The following is an 11,500-nucleotide window of genomic DNA, read 5'->3' as shown; positions in this document are numbered from 1 at the left end:
GCCATTATTGCCAATGAGCTGGCATATGATGATGGTGCACTCCGTACAAACTTCCGCCACATGGGTCGTGTACACCTGACTTCATCTGGATCTGTGGATGTTTGTCTCTGGTCTGGATCCTCATAAATCACTTCCCGTACGGCTAATTCCCTCAGGTACTGGATTCCCTTCTCCATAGTGGTCCACTTGCCTGGTAGACATAAAAGTTCTTCCTGGAAGGGATACCTTTCCCTCACAGCTGAGAGGAGACGCCTCCAGAGGTTGTGAGATTGTGCTCCATCTGCAATTGCTTTGTCAATGCCTGCGTCTCTAGCAAGGGATCCCAGGCGCCTGGCTTCCCTGCCTTCTAATTCCACACAATTGGCTCCAGAGTCCCAGCACCGGAGCAGCCAGGTGACAAGCTGCTCACCTATGCAACAACCAAAATCTTTTCGTACATCTCATAGCTCACGCTGGTATAGGTTTTGGGTAGTTACTGTTGATTTTTCAGCATCCTCATCTTCCTCCTCCTGAATCCTTGATGTCCCAGAATCGTCGTCTCTATACCTAGATTTGGCAGAAGACTCTCTGCATTCTAAACGACCTGAATCTCTATACCATTTTTTCACCTCCTCTACAGGGGCAACTTGCACTGCTACAGCTCGTTTCTCTGACCCAGCCACAGGAGCTGGAGCAGCTGCAGGAACTGGGTCTGGAGTGGCTGCAGGAACTGGAGCAGCTGCAGGAACTGGAGCTAGAGCGGCTGCAGAGTCCATCGTAGGGGTCGCAGTGGCCATTGGATCTTTCACAGGACTTGGAGTGGCCACAGGGTCTGTCACTAAGTTGATAGTAATATCATTTGCAGCTCGATAGGCATGAGTCAGGCCCCAGCACGTTACAATGATTTGTGTCACTTTGGAACTGCCAGAGTCATTACACCTTTTTTTCAAGCATTCTACCAGTTTTTGAGGATTTTGTAGTTGTTCAGGGGTGAATTTCCAAAACACTGGAGGTGCCCACTGCTCTAGATGACCGCCCATATCCTCCCATACTCCCTGCCACTCACAACTATACTGCCTCCGGGCAGATCTCTGGATGAGATTCCTAAGTAGTTGTTTAAATTTAAGCAAAACCTGAAGCACATTCAGGAGGCATAACGACAAGACCATGCTGGTCTAAGTATCCCAAGGATATTCAATATCTTGGAGAGCTACTGTAACAAGCTCGGAGGATAAGAGGGTGGTGAAGGAGAAAGGAGAAAGGGAGAGTGATCAAGGAGGATAAGGGGGTGGTGAAGGAGAAAGGGAGAGTGAACGAGTAGGAAAAAATATCTTCCCCTTTCCCCTCCACAGATTGACTCCCTGCTGAAAAAAGGCAATAGGTATGATTGCTAATAGTTTCCGAGATATCATTTCCAAAGTATAGAGTCGACGACATTGCTGAGTACATGTCACGTTAAAGGGGTGTAGCTGATTAACCGTTACGGGCCCGTTTGGATTCAGAGTACTGAACCAGTCGGACATTCACCAAAACTGGGGGTCCGTTCAGACATTCACCAAAAACGTATTAACCACCCGGGGGTCCGTTCAGACATTCACCAACAATGCATTAACCGTCTGGGGGTCTGGTTAGATTCAGAACACTGAACTATCACGGATAACCACCCTCACCCTAGTCGCATTAATGAGAGCTATCACAATGCAATCAAGTATGGTTTATTACAGCAACAGATAATCAGGTTCTTTTGGATTGCCGATGATAGTGACTGTCTGCAAAAGCAAGCTAGTATGCATGAAATACACAGGTGTTATAGGTGTTACAGATGTGACAGGTGTTATAGGTGTTACAGATGTGACAGGTGTTATACGTGTTACAGATGTTATAGATGGTATAGATGTTACAGGTGTTATGGGTGCACAGCCTAGAAATAAATGCGTTGAAAGGATCAAAGACTCTATAGAGATTTATAAGCAAATATTCAGATCTCACCCAAAGGCGTCCCAATGGGGGGGGAAGAGAGGCTCAGCCCGTCGACTGATCCGAGGAGTCAGGAGGTCCTAAGGATGTTGTATGTCCTTGGGATGGTATCTCCCCTGACAATGGTATCTTCCCTAACATCCCCTCTCTCTTGGGCCAATTTATATTATTTTCTACCCTTTAGGTGGAGCTTGAGTGGCTCTAGTCAAGCATATCTTAGTTATGATTGGTGTAAAGTTTTCCCGTCTCCGTTTAAAGTAATAGGCTCCGAGAAATTCAGAGCGCATGTTCAATGAGAGGTGGACGTACCTTGGAGGCGGGTAGCTTTTGGGATGGAGGTGTGTTTTGGTATTATAATGATATTATAATGAGCAAAAAGTACACTAGGGTACAGCATTTGTCAAAACATGACAGGTCTTTGGCTTAGGGTGGCAAAAAGTGCAGCTTTGTGCACAAGAACAATCGAGGCCCCACCTGATTACAGAGCCTAGCCGTGGTGTCTCCACTCCACTCTACGCTCCATGGTGTTCCTTAGGGCTAGCACACCAAGTTTCCCCAGCGCGATAGCATGTAAGGTTGGGAGCCTAGGGAATGCTCATATAATGCAGTTATGCCCTACCCTGAAAGCCTCTTCAAAGCTGTACCTTTTCCTTAAAAACGTGAATGTTAGTTTTATTTTCCTACTTACTTCAGGCATTTACACCACATAATCCACCCCGTGACTATAGTCACTCAAGCTTCACAACGGTTGGAATATGTCGGGGATATCACATACATCCTCGGAATGAGGTTTATCGAGTGTATGTACATTGTGTAGGGATGCTAAATGTTTCATCATAAACCAGAGTTTAGCATACAAACTAATTTTCAGTATAAAACATAACACAGTGAGTATTAGCAGAACAATAACAGGGTGAAGCATCTTGTTGAAGATTCCTTTGGCAGCTGGCGACCATCCAAACAAAGTGTCCCACCAACGGTGTCTCTCATCTCTCTTCATTCTTTCCATCACTCGATGTATTTCTTGTGCATCATGATGGACAGTAATCGGAGTCTTTTGTCCATTTTCTCGGACTTGTGTCATCAGCTGCTTCAGGTCCTCATGTACCAGCAATTTCTTCACCAAGGTGAGTTTCATTCCAATAGGAGTAGGCAGCAGTTCATGAAGCAGAATATAATTAGATGCAATAAGTTGATAAGAAGTGACAGGAGCTGAGTATTTAAAATCACATCCTAGAATTTTGGTAAAATTGCAAACACAAACATTAGAGTGATTACTGGTATCTACCACTGTATCATCTACGATTATAGAATCACAATGAGTTCTCATACAAACACAACCTCTCCCAATATATATAAGTACAGTTTTAAGGGTTTCATTAGGATGTATCTCAAAGTGGCAAATGTTTTGCTCAGTGTCAAGACAAATGTCTTGAGATTCCAGCGTGTTACTTTCACAGATGAAACCTTTTTGTTCACGCACAATGCATGCATTTACATCAATTGTTTGCCACTTTCCTCCCTTTTGATGGGCCCATACTTTATGCTCTTTAGGATAAAGTATAGTTCCATTGTGATTGAGTCCTAATGCAATGATTGGATATACATTGTATATGGTGGCATTACTTATAGTAAGTATAAAGGCAACAATTTTATCATCTTCTGCATAATGGGTAAAGTTGACTAATTGCCACCAAGCTTGAAATTCTTTTTCAAATTCTGAAGCATTATCCCAAATCAATTTTCGAATTTCAGTGGGCAAAGTTTGTCCTTCTCCCTCTCTAATAATAGCTGCTGCTACAGATTGTATCCATAACTGCGCTTGGATACAGCTCAAGGCAAGGGAGGTATTGCCTTGGGCTTTTCCAAGGGCATTTACAATTAATTGATGATCATTTTCCTCAATTTGTTCCCAATAGGGCAAAACATCTGATAGAAGCCATTGATTTGCTCCTAAAGCCAATAAGGATAATTTTATTGGTTGTTCCAATTTCCTTAGGTCATCTGTAGTAGCAGTTACTCTACTCATTAAGACCTCAGCATCAATGCTATTTAATATACCTAATCCTGTTCCCAATAACCCAGTTGCATCCTGTGGCCCTTTTTTAGGGATCAACTAGGGTCAAAGAGAATTTGTTGTTGAATTATGTAAGGGCCTGTATTGAAGATGGAAGGAGTTAGACCAATGGGAGGCTGAGTCGGTTCGTTTTCAAATATCTGCAGGGGCAGAGGTTTTTTATCCTTTGACCATGAATTCAAGTAGTAATTCTGTGCCTCTGTAACCTCAGAGACAGTACAAAATTATAAGTTTGGTGAAAGTGAAATCTTATTTTCAGTTGGCCGATTATAAGTGGATCGGTTAGTTATTCGGATTGTTTGTCCAGACATGGCTTGAAGTTCAGCCATTCTTAGAGAATTGTTCCAACTCCATTCACCTTTTGAAAATATTTTGTTTCCATGTAGAACTAAAGTAGAGAGATTTAGGTCCTTTCTGTTTTGAGATGTTCCAGTGACTGTGCTATACTGTGACAATACATGGTTAAATGCCATGGTGAAACACCTCAGCTCCATGCACAGCCACAGTAGCTGAGTTTCCTTTAAGGTCTGTAATTGCATCAAGGTCAGGGTAAAGCATAGCATCATTAATCCAAACTGTTGATTCGTCATCTTCCAGCTGTCCCTATACAGTTCGCTCAGGGTTCCTGTGAACACAAAATAAAATAAAATATGCTCGGTTGTATTCAACCGGCAGGGTTAGAAAGAGGGTGAAATAGCAATCTTTGATTTCCCATGCATAGAAATATTTGGGAGTAGTTAGCACTATTGCTACTGTTAGAAACACAGAGGGCTTTCACTATCTCTGCCATGTTTGGAACTGCGGCAGTCAAAGGTGTAGTGTTAGCGTTCAGCTGTCTGTATTCCACTGTAAAATGCCATTGCCTGGTTGGTTTCTTTACTGGCCACACTGGTGAATTGTAAGGTGAATGGGTCCTTTTAATAATGCCTCTTTTTTCCAATTCTGTTACCACCCCGTCAATCCCCATAAGTGAGCAGGGGATGAGGGTATGGATGTTTGTAACAGGCTCAGTCTCACGGTGCCTGGATCCCTTTGATGTGTCATGAAACTCCACACAGTTCCATCAGGGAGTTTCCACATACAACCATGCGGTATGTCAAATCCTAAGATATTAGTATATGCAGCACCAACTAATACTTCTACCCTGGTTAATTTTTGTTCCTCTGGCAACCAGAGTGAAATTTTTGCAGTGGGGCATTGTTTTTCCACACCATTGATTCCCGTGAATTTAACCCTGTATTGACCAGGTGTTATGCTCAGGGTTTGTGCCGTCTCATGTGTAATTACTGACATTTGGGTCCCAGTGTCAATAAGAAAATTTACCAATATTTTTGGGGGTTCAACAGGAATAGCAATGATAGGGTCAGAGTGTTCATTAGAGAGCCATTGAATTGTTAATACCTGCCGAGCAGGGTAGCTCATTGCCCTCCCCGGGAATAAGAGTTTTTTTGCCGACACCACAAATCACCTCATTCCTTATTAGGTTTCAATCTCTCTTTGAATTTGGGGTATCTGGGATTTTTAGTGTGGATTTGGCGGACTCGCCGAGAGTGGTCTTGGGATTTAATACTGGATGAATTAATCCAGCGCATTCGGTGTCCGTACTTATCTATGTCTTGTACCAATTCACTCCAGGTGGGAATAGGGGAGTTAGGATTTTGCCTACAACCACTATCATCATCCCTACAAGCAGCTAGTATGTGATCTTGGGTGTTTGCTACAAACATCTTAAGACAATCAGGGAGTCCACGGATGAGAGGGGTTAACTGAATTGGATCAATAAAAGTTAACATCGGGGATTTCCTTAATTCATCTCTTTCATATATCGCCTGAATGCAGGCTGCTTTCTGTACTGCTACAGCCACGTCAGCTCCTGGTGTGGTGGTTAAAAATACTCCACGTCTCCAAAAGCCTCCTACCTCTTCCTCACTCAACATCATTCGATCTCCTCCTTTAAGAGAAACTCGACACACATACTCAACTTCTGATTCCCCTGATCGCCTTGAGAACTTCTCCTGTATTTTAACCAACTCTGCTGGTGGCAACGGAATTGTTTGCACAGTAGTGCAGATTTCATCATTATCATCAACAGTAGTCTCAGTCTTAACCAAAGGTCTCAAGGAAATGGATTGGGGTTCAGAATTAGAAATCTCTTCAACACTATCATCACTGTCAGACCAGAAATCACTGTCCCAGCTTTCAGGCTCTACACTATGCAGCAATCTACGAATCTGCTTGACCGGAGCTCAAGGCTGTACTTTATTTAACAGATGACTAACCCTCTCCAGCAATTGTTTAAGATGATTATTCTCATGCACAAGTTTATCATTTTCACTCACAAGTTTGTCATTCTCAATGGAAAGTTTATTATTTTCATCCAAAAGTTTATCCACTCTGATTCCTAATGTTTTTCCCGTCTCCCTTTCAAAGGCCAATGATGACTTAAACACCTCAATCTCTGATTTCAAAGCTGTATGTTCCGCATCAGAGATCAGTTTGGGAGCAGGAGTTTCCTTAGCTTCTTGCTGAGCACAAGACAAACAGGCTCCTAACACAGCACAAATTGCACCTTTACCCTTTCTTTGACCAATCTTTCGTGAAGCCTGACACTGCTCAATGCTCTCTACCACTTTCTCCTCATCTTTCCAAAACTTTTGGGAAAAATCCTTCCCTGCCTGGGAAGGGGCACATATATATTTTTGCAGTAGTTTATCCATAGCAATCCTGCCGACTACGCCAATTTTACTGTCGCGTTAAAGGGGTGTAGCTGATTAACCGTTACGGGCCCGTTTGGATTCAGAGTACTGAACCAGTCGGACATTCACAAAAAACACATTAACCGCCTGGGGGTCCTGTCAGACATTCACCAAAAACGCATTAAGGGTCTGGGGGTCCGTTTGGACATTCACCAAAAACGTAATAACCGCCTGGGGGTCCGCTCAGACATTCACCAAAAATGTATTAACAACCTGGGGGTCCGTTCAGACATTCACCAAAATGCATTAACCGTCTGGGGGTCTGGTTAGATTCAGAACACTGAACTATCACGGATAACCACCCTCACCCTAGTCGCATTAATGAGAGCTATCACAATGCAATCAAGTATGGTTTATTACAGCAACAGATAATCAGGTTCTTTTGGATTGCCGATGATAGTGACTATCTGCAGAAGCAAGCTAGTATGCATGAAATACACAGGTGTTATAGGTGTTACAGATGTTACAGGTGTTATAGGTGTTGTAGGTGTTACGGGTGTTATAGGTGTTATAGATGTTACAGATGTTATAGATGTTATAGATGTTACAGGTGTTTACAGGTGTCACAGGTGTTATAGGTGTTGTAGGTGTTTTAGGTGCGCAGCCTAGAAATAAACGCGTTGAAAGGATCAAAGACTCTATAGAGATTTATAAGCAAATATTCAGATCTCACCCAAAGGCGTCCCAATGGGGGGGGAAGAGAGGCTCAGCCCGTCGACTGATCCGAGGAGTCAGGAGGTCCTAAGGATGTTGTATGTCCTTGGGATGGTATCTCCCCTGACAATGGTATCTTCCCTAACATCCCCTCTCTCTTGGGCCAATTTATATTATTTTCTACCCTTTAGGTGGAGCTTGAGTGGCTCTAGTCAAGCATATCTTAGTTATGATTGGTGTAAAGTTTTCCCGTCTCCGTTTAAAGTAATAGGCTCCGAGAAATTCAGAGCGCATGTTCAATGAGAGGTGGACGTACCTTGGAGGCGGGTAGCTTTTGGGATGGAGGTGTGTTTTGGTATTATAATGATATTATAATGAGCAAAAAGTACACTAGGGTACAGCATTTGTCAAAACATGACAGGTCTTTGGCTTAGGGTGGCAAAAAGTGCAGCTTTGTGCACAAGAACAATCGAGGCCCCACCTGATTACAGAGCCTAGCCGTGGTGTCTCCACTCCACTCTACGCTCCATGGTGTTCCTTAGGGCTAGCACACCAAGTTTCCCCAGCGCGATAGCATGTAAGGTTGGGAGCCTAGGGAATGCTCATATAATGCAGTTATGCCCTACCCTGAAAGCCTCTTCAAAGCTGTACCTTTTCCTTAAAAATATGAATGTTAGTTTTATTTTCCTACTTACTTCAGGCATTTACACCATAGTACAAATACCAAGTTAGAGTCATGACCAGATATTTCATCGTCTCATAAGCCACTGTTACAACGCACGGTACCATAATGATCTTAAACCAGGGCCCGGAGAGGATAAACAACATGACAGAGAGCACATACAGAAAATAATGTGCTATAATACTCAATTTGGAAAACAGGCGCAGCAGAGTTGAGATGAAAGCAATCAGCATTATGACAAGTGACTAAGTGACTATTAAGCAGGTCTAATACTTATACTAATTTTAGTTTAACACACTCTGGTCAGATCTGTCGTTATCTCAACCCTTCTTGCCCCGCGTTGGGTGCCAAAAGGACTGTTGTGGTTTAACCTGGCCAGCAGCTAAACACCACACAGCTGTTTGCTCACCCTCCCCTCTCCCTCTCTGGGATGGGTGAGAGACACAGGAAAGTGAAGCCCATGAGTTGAGATAAGGAGAGTTTATTAAGACAGGAAAATAATAATAACAATAATAACTATAATAATAACTATAATAATAACTATAATAATAACTATAATAATAATAATAATAATAATAATAATAATAATAATAATAATAATAATAATAATGATAATAGTACTACTAATAATAATATGTACAAACAAGTGATGCACAGTGCAATTGCTCACCACCTGCTGACCGATGCCCAGCCTAACCCCGAGCAGTCTGGCCACCCTCCCCCGGCTAGCCACCCCTATATATTGTTTAGCATGATGTCAGATGGTACGGAGTACCCCTTTGGCTAGTTTGGGTCACCTGTCCTGGGTCTGTCCCCTCCCAACTCTTGCTGCACCCCCAGCCTGCCCGTTGGCAGGACAAAGCAAGAAGCTGAGACATCCTTGGCTTGGTATAAGCACTGCTCTGCAACAATTAAAACATTGGGGTGTTATCAGCACTCTTCTCATCCTAAGCTAAAACATAGCATTCTACCAGCTACTAGGAAGAAAATTGACTCTGTTCTAACTGAAACCAGGACAAGGTCCTCGGGTTCTTCTTCCTCACCCCCCCCGCCCCCCTTCTTTTTCCTCACTCTTATTCCATTTTTCCCTATCTCTAACTTATGCTCCTATCACTAACACTCTTTCATATCCTACTGTTATCTGTTACCATCACTCCCCCACCCTGCCATCCCCTCACCCCCTGAGAAGTGACATTTAGCATGATTTGGGTGCAGAGTTGACTACTATAGTCACATATGTTTATCATGTACTTCATTGAGCTCATTATCATATTCAGAGATCTTAACATCAATATTCATTTTACAAATCATCATGCAAAAGCTTTCACTCTAGACGCTATAGCTGCCAATATTTTGTTCTGTCACCAAACAGGGTTGTCCTGCCACTAGAACACTCCCTCCTTCATCTGTCTTCATCCACCAAGATTGTGGATCACCATCTTTAAGTTTATACAAGAGAAAGCAGGAACAAGCTGTTCAACTCCCCTTTTGTCCTGTGTTGGTGCCTATCAGTGACACAAACAAGTCTAACTACTCTCCACACATGGAATATCCTGAGTTGGAAGGGATTCACAAGAATCATAGAATCCACGGATCACATGGATCATAGAGTCCACACCATTTCCAGAGTCTTTTGGGGTGATTCACTAGATCCACTGATTTCACTAGAAGAATGCCAAATAATTCACCAGGATCCTTTCTCTATGGCTGCTGTGTTACCTAGTGTAGCAGAGCTCTTCTTTACCTATAGAAGGGAATGAATAATGTCATATCTTTGTGGAAAACACTATGACAACTGAAGCAAAGAAATAACAAATAAAAACCAAAATAAAAATAATAAAAACAAAATAAAAATAAAAATAAAAATAAAAGTAGAAAATCAGGGCTTGTAACAAGTTACTTTATGAGTGATATGTAGACGAAAACAGGAAGATTAATGCCTCTGAGAAACATTCTGTCATCATTTTCCTAACTGCATCCTTGAGTTCCTGGTTCCTCATGCTGTAGATGAGGGGGTTCACTGCAGGAGGCACCACTGCATACAGAACTGCCAGCGTAAGATTCAAGGAGGAGGAGGACATGGAGGAGGGCTTCAGGTAGGCAAATGTGCCAGTGCTGATGAAGAGGGAGACCACGGCCAGGTGAGGGAAGCACGTGGAAAAGGCTTTGTGCCGGCCCTGCTGTGAGGGGATCCTCAGTACAGTCTTGAAGATCTGCACATAGGACAGCACAATGAAAACAAAACACAAAAAGAGTAAACATAAAGTAACCACAACAAGACCAAGTTCTCTGAGGTAGGCATCTGAGCAGGAGAGCTTGAGGATCTGGGGAATTTCACAGAAGAACTGGTCCAGGGCATTGCCTTGGCAGAGGGGAAGGGAAAAGGTATTGGCAGTGTGCAACACAGCATAGACAAAAGTACTACCCCAGGCAGCTTCTGTCATGTTGACACAAGTTCTACTGTCCATTATTGTCCCATAGTGCAGGGGTTTGCAGATGGCAACGTAGCGGTCATAGGACATGATGGTGAGGAAAGAAAACTCTGCTGCGACGAAGAGAGCAAACATAAAAATCTGGGTAGCACAACCCAAGTACGAAATGGCCCTGGTATCCCACAGGGAATTAACCATGGCTTTGGGAACAGTGGTGGTAATAGTGCCCAGGTCAAGGAGGGCAAGGTTGAAGAGGAAGAAGTACATGGGGGTGTGCAGGCGGTGGTTGCAGGCTACAACGGTGAGGATGAGGCCGTTGCCCAGGAGGGCAGCCAGGTAGATGCCCAGGAAGAGCCCGAAGTGCAGGAGCTGCAGCTCATGTGTGTCTGCAAATGGCAGGAGGAGAAACTCGTTGGGGAAGGTGCTGTTGGACATTTGCAGTCTCAGGGCATGGCTGGCTGTCCATGGTGGAAAAGACAGACACAAGTTAGGTAGACTTCTGTGACCAAAACCTCTAACATATTTCACAGAACCCTCTACAGCAAGACACACTGCTTCTTCCCTGTGAGCCGTGTTTTTTTCTGTCTAAGGGTGTCAGGGATCAGGCAGATCCTCTGTGAGATCAGAAGTCAGTACTACTTTACAGCATCTGGTAAAGAGCTCCAGGTATGGATCTCAGGTGTACACTGGCCAGAGGTATTTCCCTATTTGCAGATCCTGAGCAGGATATCCAACAATCTTTCAAGAAACAGTGACAGTGGTTTTAGTGCTCTCTAGGTGAAAGGGTGTAGAACAAAATTTTGAGTTTCCTCAAAGACCGACAGACCTTTCAGTGTAATGTTCTCTGATCTTCGGTCATTCATTCAAACCTGAAAATTCTATTACCATCCCCCTAGCTGCCCTTCAAAACAGAAAAGTAAAAGCAGAAACTTCACAGAGTGCC

The 11,500-nt window shown here is 43.4% G+C and overlaps 1 protein-coding gene across 1 annotated transcript; it reads right to left on the bottom strand.

Moving 5' to 3' along the window:
* Nucleotides 1–10,026: 10,026 nt before the first annotated feature.
* LOC140000474 (olfactory receptor 14C36-like) lies at nucleotides 10,027–10,992 on the bottom strand. The gene has a single exon (XM_072030367.1). It carries the CDS (start codon nucleotides 10,990–10,992, stop codon nucleotides 10,027–10,029), a length of 966 nt encoding a protein of 321 aa, XP_071886468.1.
* Nucleotides 10,993–11,500: the final 508 nt, after the last annotated feature.

This window comes from Anas platyrhynchos, chromosome 32 (genome assembly GCF_047663525.1).
Source record: "Anas platyrhynchos isolate ZD024472 breed Pekin duck chromosome 32, IASCAAS_PekinDuck_T2T, whole genome shotgun sequence".
Classification (NCBI taxonomy): domain Eukaryota; kingdom Metazoa; phylum Chordata; class Aves; order Anseriformes; family Anatidae; genus Anas; species Anas platyrhynchos.
The sequence above is the reverse complement of the archived record's forward strand: the minus strand, read 5'-3'. Positions and strand labels throughout refer to the sequence as shown.